At 48.2% G+C, this 17,637-nt stretch overlaps 1 protein-coding gene and 1 non-coding gene across 4 annotated transcripts in view; both read left to right on the top strand.

The window, feature by feature from the left end:
- The window catches only part of ZSCAN9 (zinc finger and SCAN domain containing 9), a 40,136-nt gene that overhangs the window by 18,973 nt on the left and 3,526 nt on the right, over positions 1-17,637 (top strand). The window contains exons 1-3 of one of the 3 annotated variants that reach the window (XM_086705753.1): positions 12,836-12,939; positions 14,398-14,904; positions 15,083-15,230. The exons of 1 other annotated variant lie outside the window; for it this stretch is intronic. In XM_086705753.1, coding sequence (XP_086561879.1) covers positions 14,488-14,904; positions 15,083-15,230 — 565 coding nt within the window. In that variant the 5' untranslated portion in view covers positions 12,836-12,939; positions 14,398-14,487. Of the gene's footprint in view, positions 1-12,835; positions 12,940-13,644; positions 14,905-15,082; positions 15,231-17,637 lie in introns of those variants that run through there. One more of the 3 variants, XM_086705754.1, reaches the window with a different exon arrangement.
- Positions 4,773-4,854, top strand: TRNAS-GCU (transfer RNA serine (anticodon GCU)). Its single transcript has one exon. It is a non-coding gene; the product is annotated as a tRNA-Ser (tRNA).

Raw genomic sequence — 17,637 nt, 5'->3', positions numbered from 1 at the left:
TGTTCCGCTTCTGTACAATTGCTTGGCGCGCCCATGTATTCCTGATCAATCATTATTGCCTGGCACATCCGTATATTCTTGATCAACCATTGTTGCTTGGCACATCCGTGTACTCCTGATCAATCATTGTTGCTTGGCACGTCCGTGTACTCCTGATCAATCATTGTTGCTTGGCACATCCGTGTACTCCTGATCAATCATTGTTGCTTGGCACGTCCGTGTACTCCTGATCAATCATTGTTGCTTGGCACATCCGTGTACTCCTGATCAATCATTGTTGCCTGGCACGTCCGTGTACTCCTGATCAATCATTGTTGCTTGGCACATCCGTGTACTCCTGATCAATCATTGTTGCTTGGCACATCCGTGTACTCCTGATCAATCATTGTTGCTTGGCACATCCGTGTACTCCTGATCAATCATTGTTGCTTGGCACATCCGTGTACTCCTGATCAATCATTGTGATACCTGTACCCCCGGTTGTGGTCTGGCCTAAAGGCAGGAACCAATCGAATATCGTTAAGTGTCCAACTTTAAACACCAACCAATTGCAGCTCTGTAACTGTGGAAAATTCCTGATTTCCCCATGCCTTGTTTGTACCTGTCTATAAAAGGGGTGTAAAAACCTCTCTCGGGGCCTCTTGGCGTCACCAGCAACGGGGGCTCAGAGGTCCAGGTTCGAACCTGCAATAAATGACCCTTGCTGCTTAGCTTTGACTCTGGACTCTGGTGGTTCGTTTTGGGGGGTCTCTTAGACTCTGGGCGTTTCAATTTGTGGTCATGTACTTACGTGTGTTCTTTGTTTAAACGTCTCTCTTCCCCCTGACAGTGTATGCTGTGCACGGGAAGAGAAAGGACGTTTGTTAAATAGTTGTTGAGAGAACAGAGGCGTGGACGGCAGGTGCTGTGATTTCATCCCGCTCGGAGTGCAAGTTCTTTCGGTGGATTTGCGGCAGTCTCTCCTCCTCCTGCAACTACACAATATTAATTAAACAGGATCACCATCAAACACACGTCCCAAGCTTGAACCTCGAGTCCCCACACCGCTCAGTGATTGAGCGTTATCTACACACGTAGGGAAGGAGAGAAAAACCAGAATAAGAGGCGCAGAGGAGCTGAGACCGTCTGAAGGATGGTTATGGGGGAAAAGGGCGGAGACACAGGGTTAGCGCAGGGTGCCTGGGGGAAGTCCCACTCGGACCCTGGTTGAGAGCGGGTAGTGATCAAATACCTTCCCGAAGATCAAATGCTCCCCCTGAGGAAATGAAAACTGCGACTCGGATCCCCACTGACAAGAGATGGGGAAGAGGAGCCCCATCCTCTGTGGTTGGGCGGGAAACAAGAAATGGGTTTAGGAATCTGGTGGGAAGACAGCCCAGGCGGGAGCACAATTCACTGTGCTACCAAATATGGTGAGAAGGCTGTTTCCCACTGTCCCGAAGACGTCCACAGGACCCGACCTCTTACAAGTGGCGTCCACCCGCTTGATGTGTAAGATGTTAAGACGAAACGCCTTCCTATCATATATAAAGACCGCTGGTAACCCTAGTGGCCATTTCTTTGTGTCTTCATTTCCGAGCAGCATTTGGCGCTCTTCACCATGCTTCAGCCTTTGAATACTTCGTTTAAATTTATCTTTACCTTTTTTTTTTTTTTCAACGTTTATTTATTTTTGGGACAGAGAGAGGCAGAGTATGAACAGGGGAGGGGCAGAGAGAGAGGGAGACACAGAATTGGAAAGAGGCTCCAGGCTCCGAGCCATCAGCCCAGAGCCTGATGCGGGACTCGAACTCCTGGACCGCGAGATCGTGACCTGGCTGAAGTCGGACGCTTAACCGACTGCGCCACCCAGGCGCCCCTATCTTTACCTTTTAAAATGAAATCACTGGAGTGCCTCAGTGGCCCAGCCAGTAGAGCATCCAGCTCTTGATCTCAGGGTTGTGAGTTCAAGCCCCAGGTTGGGTGTGGGTCCTTCTTTAAAATAATGAAATTGTTAAGTAACATAAGGTTAAAGAAAAAGTGAAATCTTGAAAAACCTTTAATAAAGAACGTTGAAAAACTCAGCTGTTAACAATTGACATACATCCTTCAGGACTTTTTTTTTTTTTAATTTTCATATCAGAGACTTTTCAGAAATGGCAAAAGGTTCGTGCCCAGTATATAAAAAATAAATGCCAAATAAATTTTGAAAATATTGGCATATGTTAAAAACTCTTCAGCTAACTCATTAAAAAGAAATGCACAATTGTTGTGTGATGCTTAATAGATACGTAGGTGTAGGTGTAAATACTTCTGTGAGGGTAACGTGGAAAGTCGAAGTTTGGGACCTTGATAAAATTGATGCTGCAGCTGAATGGCCCTCACTGATATTAAATATCTGAACCAGGGGTGCTTGGCTGGCCCAGTCAGTAGACCGTGTGACTCTTGATTTCCAGGTTGTAAGGTGGAGCCCCACGTTGGGTGTAGAGATTACTTTAAAAAATAATAAATATCTGGGGACACCTGGGTGGCTCAGTAGGTTAAGCATCCAACTCTTTGCTTCAGCTCAGGTTATGATCTCAAGGTTCAGTTCATGAGTTCAAGCCCCACATGGGGCTCTGTGCTGGCACAGTGGAGCCTGCTTGGGATTCTCTCTCTCTCTTTGCCCCTTCCCCGCTCATGCATGTGCTTGTGAGTCCTCTCTGTCAAAATAAGTAAATTTTTAAAAATTAAATAAAACCCCCTTTTAAAAATAATAATAAATATCTAAATTCATTTTATCACCTAAAATGAAACACAGTACCAAAACAATACAAAAATGCTATGCATACGGTTCTACAATTTGCCTTAAGAAAAAGTAATTGGGAAAATATTTGTCACTTACTACATGTAGCTCTGTGTTGTTCTTATTAATGACCACAGACTCCTCCAATGTTATGCTTGATCATAAAATTATTCCATTTGTTAGGCATTGGGCAGTCTCTAATATTTAACTATCAGAAGTAGCCCTCCACTAAAATGTATGTAATGTGTGTGTGTGTGTGTGTGTGTGTGTGTGTGTGTGTATTTTTTCACACTAGTGTTGGTATTTCTCTAGCAGAATTCTCTACTAGTGGGCTGACTGTTGGGTTCAGGAAGGGTATGAACTTTGTAAATTTTAATAGGTCTTATGCAATTGTCCTTCAGGGTGGCTGGGCCCGTTAACACCTGCATGGGCAGTATTTCAGAAATCTGAAGTGGGAGTAGGGGAGGGAGAATGAGGTTTTAAGTGTCCTATCCTATGTACAAGTTAGCTGGTGCACTTCAGTTATGTTCATTAACTGTCTGATTGTCTTCTGTGCATTGACCATACCTGGTGGGGTTTTTATTTATTTTTTTTTTAATTTTTTTCAATGTTTATTTATTTTTGGGACAGAGAGAGACAGAGCATGAGTGGGCCAGGGGCAGAGAGAGAGGGAGACACAGAATCGGAAACAGGCTCCAGGCTCTGAGCCATCAGCCCAGAGCCCGACGCGGGGCTCGAACTCACGGACCGCGAGATCGTGACCTGGCTGAAGTCGGACGCTTAACCGACTGCGCCACCCAGGCGCCCCCAGGGTGGGGGTTTTAAATTTTTTTTTTTTTCCTACCGGGTTTTCTTTTTCTTGTTGAATACAATTTCATGTAATTAATTATTAGTTTATTTATTAGTCCGAAAACAACTTACAGTATCAAAGACTTACACAACAATTACTGTTTGCAAGATAATTTTCTAAGCATTTTATTGATATTAACTAATATTCATCACAATCTTATGATTAAAAAAAAAACTAGGATTATCAACCCAAGAGGTTTAATTAATTGAAAATATCCTTTCTAGGTATCTTGACTCTGGTGCTCAGAGTTTGAATTAAATGTAGAGCATTTCATCCTGCATTTAACTACAGTTACTGTTTGCTTACTCCGGCATTGCTGGACGGGGATGATCAGAACGCACACACGATTCCCGGCCCTCCAGCTGAGGGAGGGTGGTGTCCGTGCCGCTCCCCCCTCCCCTGGGAATCGTTCTGAAGTTGCTGGTGGGAATGGGGTTGCCCTTGACTCTCTGAAGAGCGAGTGTCCCCGCAGAGGAACGGGAACGACGGTCCCATTTAGCGGCGTGGATGCGGTAGCCCAGGTGGTAGTTTCGTGCTGACCGGAGGGATTCTGAAATTCGGAGACCGCGGGGGAGAGAAAACCACTCCCCGCAACACAGCTGAGAACAGAGCTAAGAGAGTGCACGGGGAGGGAAAGAAGCGCCAACGTTTTGGCGGAAAAAGCGCGTCTTCCCCCAAAGCTCTGCACTAAGTAAGCACCAGACCCTCAAGAGTGCGGGAGGCGGGGGGTTGCAGATGAGAAGTGGGGGCCGCAGTCAGAGATGCTCGGGACGGAGCCACACCTGCACCCCGCCCTGCAGGACGGACCGCGACAGGTGAGCGCACCTGGTGCCCAGCCGGATGGGCCTCCCCGCACGGACCTCCCCACGCCCGCCTCCCGCAGGGACCTCCCCGCACGCTCTCGCCTGCCCGCTTCTTTCCGAAGCCCATTCTCGCCCTTGTAGGTCAGCGCCCAGGCCTGGTTCCACCTGCTGGCGGGTGTTTGCCCCCCCCCCCCCCCCCCCCCCCCCCGCGCCGGGGCCGTGGGGTCTGTGTCCTTTCAGACACTTGACTCGGACCGGGTGTGGCGAGCAAGCCAGGGAAGGGCGACCGGACTCATTGGGGGAAATCCTGGAGTGCAGCGGGGAGGAAGAAATAGAACAGCCTGGGTTCCCGTGCGACGAGGTGGCCGAGTGGTTAAGGCGATGGACTGCTAATCCATTGTGCTCTGCACGCGTGGGTTCGAATCCCATCCTCGTCGGCTGGCTTTCCTTCCGGTAGTGTCGCCCTTCCCAAGCGATGCGTAAGTGTTCCCTTTTGCTGAGTTAATTCCTCACTCTCCACCCAGTGGAGTAGTTCCCTCTAATCCCGCCCCACCCCTCCTTCCCTGCCTTTTCAGTAGCTCTGCTCCTGCTGGAACCTACTTGGTCAATTGAGTTAGTGGATTCACGTTTCAGCCCCCCACCGAATTTGCATTCCCTGACAAGTTCTGCTTAGAAAGGATTCCCCACTAAGGAAACGACTGAATAATTGAGCACCAGAGAAACATGTTGCCTAACAAAGAGGAACTGATACAATTGTCTGCCGAGTAACACTGTAACACTGGACCTCACGGCTTATTTAAGGCATTTTCAAACTAATGTTATCTCTACTGCAGTTTTCATCTGTTATTTATACTAACTTTAAAAGCAACAGTTATTTCCTAAGGATTCCTGTCTTTGACAAGGAGGGATATGAATTCTTAGAGGTATGACCAAACTAAAAGTCACATTCCCAGTTAGGCCTAAAGATTTCTTCCTGAGGGGAGCAAAGGAAAATGTTAGTCTTATGTAGTTTCTACTGTGACTTCCATATTGGCAGAACTTGGGGGGGGGGGGGATAACATATTTATTCATTTAATTATTTCCATTTTTCCCAAGACACATGCTTTTTCTTTATTTTTATATTTTTAATTAATTAACTTAAGGAAACTCTATGCACAAGGTGGGGCTTGAACTCACAACCTCAGGGCTGTATGCTCTACCCACTGAGCCAGCTGGGCACCCCTATTATTTCCATTTTTGAGAAGTTCTACAGCCACATGATTCAAAAAGTATAAAAAGCTATACAGCGAGTTTTGTCACCATTTACCGTCCCCACCAGCAGGATGCTATTAGCCCTCGTGTATCCTTCCAGAAGCAATGTATGCATGTGTAATATTAAGTTGTCAAGATATATCATTGAATGAAAAAGAACGTCGCGCAAGACAGTATGATGATGCCTGTAAAAAGCAGTCCTGTATCTGTATCTGAATAGATACACCATTTTGCACGTGTGTGTATCTGCATCTGTGTGTAAATGTCTAGCAAGGCTGTGCTGGGCTGCACGGTGTGTGCATTTGTGAGATACTGCTATTTTTCCTCCACGGGGGTTGTACTGATCTACACTCACCACCAGCAAAGTGGAAAGCAGACCAGACCACTCAGGCTTGTGCAGCCCTATGGGGGGGGGGGGGGGGAGGGTTGTTATTTCAACAAGCATTATCACATCATCTACATGGAGACACAACCACACACAGTGAGAAGGAAATGTTTAGGAATCCCGAGCTCTCATATGCTTGGTGGCCTTGGTTTATCACAGAATTTGCAGGTACCCACGGGCCGTTTATCAAGTGGACTAAATATTTAAGATTTAATGGAATTTAGGGATTGATGAGGTTGAACCTTTGTGTGGTTTGAGGGTAGAACTCCTTTGACTGTTTTATTAGAATGAAGTTTTTAGAGGTCTAGGTCAGAGGTCTGGATCGGATCACCGGATTCAAAGCACTCACCTGGCATTGTTTTGGTTTCCAGTGCGTCTCCCCCCAAGCAATAGCATCGTCATCCCCGGGAAAGCTGCTAGAAATACAAACCCCGGGGCTGGGGCCCAGTAAGACCTGCGGGCAAACCTAATTTGTGCCACAGCTACTTCTGTTTTGTTTCAAAACGCGGCTGAGACCTGGTTTCTTGGTGCCCATCTTTTCTCCCCAGGACCCACGTCTCTCCCATCCTTCCAACATCAGCATGATGAAGGTTTATCCTGAACCTTCGCGGCTTTGCCTGGTTTAGTGTCTCCAACCCCTACTGTGGGCCATGTCCTAGGACCCACAGGGCGAGCTAATGTGGCGCGAAAGACATCCGCCCAAACCATCAGGGACAAACCTGTAAAACGACAAAATCCGTTTATCGAATCAATGCAGCGACGGGAGACCCCACAGGAACGAGCAATGCGTTCCAACAAGGGGGGGTGGGGGGGGAGGAATGGCCTTTGTTGGGATCTGAGTCCCTGGAGCAGGGCTCCGAGGAGCCTGGGGGACGGAGGGAGTGGCGGGAGCTGGTCGGTGCCTGTTTCCGGTAGGATTCTCTGGGGCAGAGCACTGTCATCAGAGGGCGGCGGGGCCGGGCGTGGCGGGAGGCAAGAAGCCCCTTTCCACCCCTGCTGCAGGTGGGCCTGTTTCCGATGAGTGGCCCACTTAGTGCACTTTCGTCTGGCAACCCTGATGGAGCGCTGGCAGGCCGGGGCTGGGGGTCCGGGAGTCCCCGGCCAGGGACCACCCCCCCCCCACTCGAGGACGCAGCTCAGGGCTCCGAGACGACGTTGTCACTCCCTGAGGCTGAGTCAGCGCCGCGCATGCGGAGACCGGACGCCAGGGCCGCAGCGTGCACCCGGGTCCTGGTTTGTGACCCTTGCGGCGCTGCTCCCGCCGGTGGCGCCTACTCCGGACGTCCGCTCAGGACACGCGCCGGAGGGGGTTGGGGCCAAGCAGAGACTGGAGCGCAGGTGGAGGCGCAGACAGGCGGAGGACCAGGTGGCCTGGGGTCCGGCTTGAAGTCGCTGTCACACACGTCCGGTGGGAGAGGGAATTGCCTTCGGGAGGGCAAACTGGAGGGTTATTGATTATCGCCACTTAAAAAGTAGATCTCAAGGGGCCTGGGTGGCTCAGTCGGTTGAACGTCAGACTCTGATCTCACCTCAGGTCATGATCTCAGCTCTTGGGCTCGAGCCCCACAATGGAATTCTCTCTGTTTCTCTCTCTCTTTCTGCCCGTCTCCTGCTCTGTCTCTCTCAAAATAAATAAACATTAAAAGAAAAAGCTTCATGTATTGTTGACTGACCAAAGATATGGAGAAAGAGGAAAATCAATTTCTCTACACGTGAGTCTAGGTATTTAATATAATGCCAATAAAAATTAACATAGAATTTTGTTTTCAAACTGGGTAATTGCTTCTCAAGTTTATGTGAAAGTAACAAGCATTAATAGCCAGGAAAATTCAGAAAAGAGTAACAAGGAAAACGCAAGCCTCTGGGATTTTAAAACATATTACAAGCTACAATGAACAAAGTACTGTAGTATAAACAGGATAGAAAATCCAGAAGTAGGCAATATCAATATTTAAGCATTTGATAAAAATGTCATCTCAGGTTACTAGAGGAAAGATAAATCATTCAAGAAATGGTACTGGGACATCTGTGTAAAAATCTGAAGAAAAAAAAAAGTAGAGTGTAGTCCGCACCTCACGTCTTACAACTGGATCATTTCCAGGTGGTTCAAAATTTAAGTAGGAAAAAAGTAAAACTGTGAAAGTACTAGAAAAAAAACTACATGAGAATTTTCTGTTATAGTCATCGCACAAAGAAGGCCTTTCTTATCACAGAAAACATATAAAATTAGTAAATTTAACTAAAAAATTAAAAATTGCTGTAAACTAAAGCCCCCATAAAGAAAGTAGAATGGAAACATTACAAATTATCACAAAGGTCTAATTTCCTTAGTATATGATGATTATACGAGTCAAGAGAAAAACGAGCACAAGTAGGAAAAAGGGAAAGGGTGTAAACAGAAAGTTCACAGAAGGAAATGCACATGAATATTAATGTCTCATTTTTTTTCATAATTAAAATGCTAGTTGACACTACAAAATATACCATTTTTTGCCTATCAGCTTTGCAAAGGTAAAAAATTTGGTGAAGATTTGGGGTGGCATCAATTTTAGATATTGTTAGAGAATTGTAGTTTTTTTTTTTTTAATTTTGTTTCGATTTTTATTTATTTTGAGACAGAGACAGACAAGCAGAGACGGGGCGGGGAGGGGGGGCGGCCTCCGTCCAGCAGGGGGCGCGGCTGTACACCCGGCGGGGCGGTGTCAGCTGCGTTTGGAGGCTGGTTCTCACCTGCCGAGCCTCTAGCATCTCGATGGGCACCCCCTCCCCCTGCGGCAGGGGTTCTGGCCACACGACCCATGGGATGGGCTTTGTCCACAGTGATGTGGAGGGCTGCACGCGGGGGGACGGGCAGAACGCCTGGTGTGTGTGGGGGGGGGTGGGGTGGGGGGGGTGGGGGGTGGGTGTGTGTGTGTGTGTGGTGGGGGCGCTGGCCGGGGGTTGAGGGGGCAGTGTGTCTCTGCCTGGTCGGCGGGAGCCCACCGCTGCGCCCACCTCCCGGACGGGGCCGCGTTTACTTCTGGGCTCCGTGCGTCCGGAGGCCCAGGCCCCCACGGGACTGGGCGGCGTGTTGACCCTGGCTCTGAGGCTGGACACCTGCCTGCCCTTACTGGGCGAAGGAGAAACCGCTGAAGGTGTTTCGTCCTAAGCCATCGGTCACCTGGGGCAAACACCGTCTTAAGAAAATCTGAATTCGGAAACAGTTACTCCCAAGGATTTATGTGTTTATATATAATGAACACCATGTACGCACCTACATTTATAATTGTTCATTTTGCCATATTTGCTTTTTCTTCCTCTGCTGAAGTATTTCGAAGTAAATTATACACATCATTACACATAACACCTTTGAATACTTCGGTACCCATCTCTAAAATATAAGGACATTTTCCTATGGATGTACAATATCATTATCAAACTCAACAGAAGAAAAAAATCACAGGGAGATTTTTTTTTTTAATGTTTCACATTTTTATTTAAGTTCTAGTTAGTTAACATATATTATAATATTAGTTTCAGGAGTAGAATTTAGTTATTCATCACTTACCTATAACACTCAGTGCTCATCGCAAGTGCCCTCCAGAGGGAGACTTTTAAACATTTGCCCTTTTATACTTCTTGTATTTTGAATCTGTTGCTATGTAACATATTCAAAGATAATAAATTTTCAAGCTAAAAATAAATTGAATGGGGGGCACTTGGGTGGCTCAGTTGATTAAGCGTCTGACTTTGGCTCAGGTCATGATCTTCGGGTTTGTGAGTTCAAGCCCTGCGTGGGGCTCTGTGCTGACAGCTCAGAGACTGAAGACTGCTTCAGATTCTGTGTCTCCCTCTCTCTGCCCCTCCCCCGCTCGCACTCTGTCTCTTTCTTTCTCAAAAATAAATAAACATTAAAATTTAAAAAAATAAATTGAATGGGATCTTTATTTTTGTTTAATATTTTATTTTTAAGTAATCTCTACACCCAAGGTGGGGCTCAAACTCACAACCCCCAAATCAAGAGTCACACGCTCTACCTACTGAGCCAGCCAGACACCTCTGGATAGGATCTTTAATACTTAAAATTGACCAGAAAGCTATGGGGTCTGCCCAAGGTAGCATTAAAGGACAGGAAAGAAGGATTCACAAGAACCTAGCTGAAAGTACAGATCTGGGGGTGGGGTGCATCTGGGTGGCTCAGTGGGTTAGGTGCCTGACTCTTGGTTTGGGTTCAGGTCATGATCTCCCGGTTCATGAGTTCGAGCCCCACATCAGCCTCTATGCTGACAGCTAGGATCCTGCTTGGGATTCTCTCTCTCTCTCTCTCTCTCTCTCTCTGCCCCCCCCCCTCAGAAATTAATAAATAAACTTAGAAAGTAGACTGGGGGAAAACACTTCATTTCAATGCCCAACTAAGTTAGGGCTGGTGTGAACAGAGCTTTCATCAAGTCAATACCAAGATGGTGGGCATGGAAAGCCAATGGAAATCCAAAAAAAAATGTATCGCTTTGAAGCAGTTTTGTTCTCTCCATTATAGAGAGAGTCCAATGTAATCAACAGGTGACTGGCTGTTCCAAATGGAATGTTACATCATACCCAGGGTTCAGAATTGATTGGTGACATCCATAGAGCAGATGAGCTTGCCCACATACTTACTTGCCCACATACATAACTATCTTGGGTTAGGGAAGGTTCATATGGGACATCAATATTGTTATACTTGATACATTTTAATCCTCATACCAGCTAGTTCCCTCAATCTCTTTGTTAACAGTTCTCCAAATCCTCTTCTCCACCTTCTTCTTGTTCTTCTCCCTCCTCCTCCTTCATTTTTTTTTTTAATTTTTTTTTTTTAACGTTTATTTATTTTTGAGACAGAGAGAGACAGAGCATGAATGGGGGAGGGTCAGAGAGAGGGAGACACAGAATCTGAAACAGGCTCCAGGCTCTGAGCGGTCAGCACAGAGCCTGACGCGGGGCTCGAACTCACGGAGTGTGAGATCGTGACCTGAGCCGAAGTCGGCCGCTTAACCGACTGAGCCACCCAGGCGCCCCTCATTTTTTTTTTTAAAGCTTATGACATAACCCACAGAAGAGTCAATATCCCAATATACCTGTTTCCAAATTCAGGTAACGCTCAATGTTCTTGTAGTCAGCATTTCTTCTTGTTTGAGCTGAATCGTGGGTTTTTTAAAAAATGTTTATTTTGAGAGAGAGAGAGAGAGAGAGAGAGAGAGAGAGAGAGAGAGAGCATGAGCAGGAAGGGGACAGAGGAAGAGGGAGATAGCATCTCAAGCAGGCTCTGTGGTGCTTCATTGTCAAGGGGCTCAATCCCATGAACTGTGAAATCATGACCTAAGCTGAAATCAAGAGTCTGATGCTTAACCCGCTGAGCCACCCACGTGCCCCAAGAATAACGTATTTGAACTGTATTCCAGTTAAAGGGAAGCTGGGAATTTGTGGCCATTATATAGTTTGTTGGAAAAGTTTGTACTGAGGGCTCTGGAAGTGAGGTGTGTTGAAGAGAGTGATCAGGATTTTGAGCAGATTTGCTTCATGCTGCTGCTCTTAATGATAACAGACTTATTGGATATTCAGAAAAAGTCAAAATAAAGGATGAAGCTTGTGTTTATTTAATGACCTTAGATGGCTAGGTTGAGGAAACCAACCGAAGAAATATATAGAGCTATAGTTTTGGAGTTAAAACGCATCACAGAATTTACATTAACATTCAAGATACTTTCCTACTGCTGTAATTAGAATAAACAGTGAGGTTTTGGGGGTGCCTGGGTGGCTAAGTGTCTGACTTCTGCTCAGGTCATGATCTCAAGGTTCATGAGTTCGAGCCCCACCTCAGGTTCTCTGCTGTCAGTACAGAGCCTGCCTCATCTTCTCTGTCCCCCTCTCGCTGCCCCCCCCCCCCCCAGGCTGGCACACATGCTGTCTCTCTCTCTAAAATAAACGTTAAAAATATTTATTAAATAATGAGGTTCTGTTAAAAACAAAACAAACATAATTTATGCAATACTATCATTCTGGTTGGCATGATAAAATTGATGGATGACTAGTACTAATAATTATGCTCTTTTGTACAAATAAAGCCAATTTATTTTGGACAGATTTTGTATTACCACTAAAAATCCAAAAAAAACCTTTGTAGCAAAAATCAAAAGGAAGGAAGGAAAGGAGGAAGGAAGAAGGAAAGCAGAAGGAAAAAAGGTAGGAAGGAAGGAAGGAAGGGAGGAAGGAAGAAGGAAAGTCTATCAATGTATAGGGGCCTGGACAAATAAATTGCAGTCTCTGTGCTTGATGTACTCAGCCACCAAATGAGTCGGACCTACACGACCAATAAAGAGGTCTAAGATACCTGAAGTGAAAACGTTAAAATAAGTGATGATTAAAAAAAAACCCTAAATGTAAAATAGCTTAATGCTTGTCTATGCAGCTGCGCGTGAGAAAGATCGGAAGTATACACGCAAATCCCCAGCGAACCATGACAGCGGCGATCCCAGGGTAGGGGGACCTTAGTGACAGTATGGGATTTCACCTTTTACTTGGTTGATTTTGGCGTTGCTGAGGTTTTTTAAAAACCACAGGTAATATATTCTTAAAAAAAAAAAGTTTTAAAAATAAGTGTCGTCAAATTAATGACCTAGGATTCCTGCGCTTCAGTTTAAAACCTGCGCGGGGCGCACCTGCGGCCGCAGCTCCAACCACGTGAGCCGCGGGGAGGCTGGCGGCGGGCGGCGGACGGCGAGACGCGGGATCCTAGAGCGGCCCGGAAGTGCCTCGGCCCCGAGCGCCCCCCGCGGCCGGCAGCCCCCTCGGTGCGGCGCATTGTTCCGGCCGGCGCGCTCCCGCAGACGTCGCGTCGGCGCTCTCCGTCTCCCTGCAGCGTCCAGCTCCCGTGAGTAGGCGCCGGGAACCTGGGCGGGCGTGGCTGGGGGGGGGGGGGGTGGTTGGCGGGTTGCGGAAGGCGGGCCTCCGCCCGGGGAGGGGACGTCGCGCGGGCAGGGCCTGGGAAGGCCGCGAGGCTCGAGGGCCGCCACTGGGATGACGGCCGCAGGCTGGACTCGGCGGGAACGGCCTGGGCGGCCGGCCTCGGGGGCGGGGGAGGCACGCACGGGTGTAAGATGTCACACCCTCTCCTTTCGGTTCTGAAGCCGGTGAAGGGGCTTAGAGCGGACTGGCTTTCAGGCGCAGAACGTGCCCGTTGCCCTTCCGCTTCCCTTAGCCTCGCGATCCTCGCGCCCTGGAGCGTTGGGAGCCCTGCTTCCCTCCTGCCCGAACCCCGGATCCGCATCCGTCCACGCATACCCCTCCGTCCCGAGATCCGCATCTGTTCCTGGATCCTCCTCCGTCTCCGGATTCCCCTCCGTCCGGGGATCCCCATACACCCCGGGTTTCCATACACCCTGGCTCCGCAGCCGTCCCCGATTCCCATCTGGATCTCCCTCCACCCCAGATCCCCGTCCCTCCCCGGATCTCCATCCACCCAGGATTCCATTCCCTGGACGTCCTGTCCACCCCACCCCCACCCCCACCCCCGTCTTCCTTCCCCTCCCCACCTTCCCTCTCCCCCCGCCGCGGCTGTCCAGCTGGAACTCAGCTGCGGGGCGGCACTTCCAGGTGACTGAGAGGCGCAGCCTGGCTGGGAGCAGACCGCTTCCCCCAGGGCCTCTGTGCTCCTGAGGACTGTCCTCACAGAGGGTTTGACCTTAGGCAACCTCAAATCGTGGTTGTCACCAAACCTCAAAGGGTGACGTGAGCCTTAAATGTGGTCTCGCATCCGAAAGCATGTTGTGGACTGCAGCGCAGCGCTGTTACTCTCAGTTTAATAAAGTTTTCAATGAATTTAGCTCAAAGGACAACAACCTGAAATGGAATGGTTGTTTTCAAGATTAAGTTTTGAAACTCTAGCAAAGAGTCCAATGAGAGTTAGCTCATTCATTTGTCAAAGATAAGAGCAGTATTTTCATCTATTCTTTCTCTGATTTGACTTTGAAAAAACGAGTCTGAACTTTTTAACAATTCCGAGTGAATTGTGTGGTCCCTGTTTTCTCCACGAGCTCTGTAAGGCATCTTTATTGCTATTTCTTTACATTGAGAAACTGAGATTGAAGGACGATAAGAAATTGGCTGAAAGTCAATCAGTAAATTGGTAAATGTTGGAACCATAATAGAATCCAGTTCTGGGTAACTTGAAAGCCTGTGATTTTTGCACATTATGACCTTATGTTTTCCATTATTCCCATCCTTTGGTCACCAAATGACTTTACTTTCAGTGAAGAGGCTTGGGGTCTATGACAGTTGCTTATGGTATCAGTGCCCATCTCTAGCTGTTGTCATTCTTCTATATAAACAGTGATTTTTACTGCTCAAGAGGGAACCTCTCAAGGTGCTTCTAAAACACGACTCCAGCTGGAGGGTGCTTTGTAAACTATTCAAAGTCAGGATGAATACAGACTCAAAGGAGGTTTTGCCCATGGATGTACATGGTCCTGAGGCTTGGGAAGAACTGACCGTGAAGGTGGAGACGGAAAGTCGCCTCCAGATGCAGGAATCCAGACTGAAACGTAGCAGTCCCCTGGCGAGGGAAGTCTTCCGAACGCGCTTTCGACAGCTGTGTTACCAGGAAACTCCTGGACCCAGGGAGGCCCTCACCCAGCTCCGTGAGCTGTGCCGCCAGTGGTTGAGGCCTCATGCCAGCACGAAGGAGCAGATCCTGGAGCTGCTGGTGCTGGAGCAGTTCCTGACCATCCTGCCCAAGGAGCTCCAGGCCTGGGTGCGGGAGCACTGTCCAGAGAGCGGGGAAGAGGCTGTGATTCTGCTGGAGGATCTGGAGAAGGAGCTCGATGAGCCACAACTTGAGGTAGGAAGGGAGATTTGCAGGGAAGAAGTGTATGTGTGTCATCAAGGACCCTTGGATCCCTTGTTTTGTATCCCCTTGACTGACTCTGACCCTGACTCTGCTTCCTGCTGCCTTCTGGGAAGGGTTTCTTTAGACAGTTAACTTCTTCAGAAGTCAAATGTCACCTCTCTGTTTCCAGATGGTAGCCTACGGACAGGGACGAGAAGTCTGCTCTAGAGAGACGGTGCCTCTAGGCGAGCAGACATCACTGAGCCTTCAGTCCCAGCCGGAGGAGCCCCAGCTCCCTCGTGACACTGCCCAAGAGTCCCGCCCTACTGGAGAGACAGGTGAGGGATAGGACTTTTCTGGTGTTGAACACATCCCCTCTTGTCAAGCAAAAACAAATGAAAAGTCCAGACCTGGGGAACCAGGGGCTCAGAAGTCCCTTTACCAGGTAAGGTCAGCGCTACAGCTCCTCACTTTGTCCCCTTCCCTGCGTTCAGGCTTCCCCTGTGAACTATCCTGTCATCTCTCTGGTATTCTGGCACGTGGTACCTTAGGAAAACTTCCAGGAATCACCGTGGAGGGCAGCTTTAGAGAATGGGTACGATGCATTCAAATCATGGCTTTGCGTTTTAGAAGCTGCTTGTACGTGGGCAGGTTTATTTAACCATTTGGTCTCAGTTCCCTCATCTCCAAAATGGGGTTGATAATAGCATTGCCTTAGTTTGCTTGGGCTGTCGTAATAGAATGACACACACTGGGTGGCTGGAACAGAAATTCATTTGATCACAGTTCTTGAGGCTGGATCTCCAAGATCAAGATACGAGCAGGCTTGGTTTCTGGTGAGACCTGCCTTCCTGGGTTGTTGATGGCCACCTTCTCGCTTTGTTCTCACACATGCCTTTCTGTGTATACGTTCCTGTTGGAAGAGAGAAAGAAAGTTCTGATGCTGTTACCTCTTATAAGGACATTAGTCCTATTAGATTAGGGCCCCACTCTTTTTTTTTTTTTTTAATTTTTTTTTTTAATGTTTATCTACTTTTTGAGAGAGAGATTGACAGAGTGTGAGCAGGGGAGGGGCAGAGAGAGAGAGAGGAAGACACAGAATCTGAAGCAGTCTCCAGGCTCCGAGCTGTCGGCACGGTGCCTGACGCGGGGCTCGAACCCACAAACCATGAGATCATGACCTGAGCTGAAGTCCGACGCTTCACCGACTGAGCCACCCAGGCGCCCCATTTAGGACCCCACTCTTAATTACCCTAATTAATTTCCTAAAAGGCCCCATTTTTAAATATAGTTAGGGCTTCAACATGTGACTCTAGGGGGAGGGAGACAACACAATTCAGTCTAACAAGTATGTACCATAGAAGGTAGTTGCGAGCACAGAACAGACAACTGATGGGAAGCACTTGGCAGGCATTTTGCTTAGTATGTGGTCGCTGTTCTTCCAGGTCCCCCTTGCCCATTTGGGCTTACGCTTGCAGTATAAAAGGGTGAGGAAGGGGTGGGGAACGCGCAGTGGGTGGCAGACTGGACGGGGGAATCCAGTGGAATCAGTCTGGCATCTCCTGGTGTGTCATTCAGTGGCGGGTGCAGGCCTGGGCGCTTGGGGCTGTGCCAGCTGTCGTCCTGTTCTCGCTCTCGCTGTCACAGCTGGCTCCGCTTCTGTCTGATGTCTCACCAGGACAGCGTAGCCTCTGCCGGACTATTTATTAACTTTCTAACAGTCAGTCTGCAGTGGCGTCTGCCGTTTGCATTTTCACTTCATCAAAGCCACAACTTCTCTTGCCTCTCTGCTTCCTGCCTCTATTTCATCTACCCTAGCAGTCATGCAGTTATCATGGATTTCTGCCACTTGGAACATATCTCTTCATTTTAAAAGATTCTTTTTTTCTTAGTAAATGTGCTCTGCAGACCTTCCTCTGGCTCCGTGACCTCATCAGATTAAATTCCTCTGATTTCATTTTCCTCTTTTATGAGCATCTTCCCAGTCAATTCCTTTGTTTCTTCCTCCTCTCCGTGAACTTGGACTTTTTATTTTCCAGGCATGTTTCCCTTGCTTATACCTTCAGGAAGCACATCTGAGTAAGTCCATCCTCTCATCCAACCATTCCTCCATCCGTCTCTCCATCCCTTCGTCCCTCTCTCCATCCCTTCATCCCTCTCTCCCTCCCTTCATCCCTCTCTCCCATCCTCCCATCCATCTATCCATCCATCCATCCTCTCATTCATCCATCCATTCCTGCATCCATCCCTTCGTCTATCCATCCTTTCTTCCATCCCTCCTTCCTCCTATCCATCCATCCCCTCTTCTTTCCTTTCCCTCCCTTCCTTCCATCCACCCCTTTATCCTTCCTTCCTTCCTTCCTTCCTTCCTTCCTTCCTTCCTTCCTTCCCTCCCTCCCTCCCTCTCTCCCTCCCTCTCTCCTTCCACCCATCCTTCCATCCTCTCATCCATCCATTCCTCCATCCGTCTCTCTTTCCCTTCATCCCTCTCTCCCATCCATCTATCCATCCATCCATCCTCTCATTCATCCATCCATCCCTGCATCCATCCCTTCGTCTATCCATCCTTTCTTCCATCCCTCCTTCCTCCCATCCATCCATCCCCTCTTCTTTCCTTTCCCTCCCTTCCTTCCATCCACCCCTTTATCCTTCCTTCCTTCCTTCCTTCCTTCCTTCCTTCCTTCCTTCCTTCCCTCCCTCCCTCCCTCCCTCCCTCTCTCCCTCCCTCCCTCTCTCCTTCCACCC

This window comes from Puma concolor, chromosome B2 (assembly GCF_028749965.1).
Source record: "Puma concolor isolate L17-30 chromosome B2, mPumCon1.1.hap2, whole genome shotgun sequence".
NCBI classification, from domain to species: domain Eukaryota; kingdom Metazoa; phylum Chordata; class Mammalia; order Carnivora; family Felidae; genus Puma; species Puma concolor.
The sequence above is the reverse complement of the archived record's forward strand: the minus strand, read 5'-3'. Positions and strand labels throughout refer to the sequence as shown.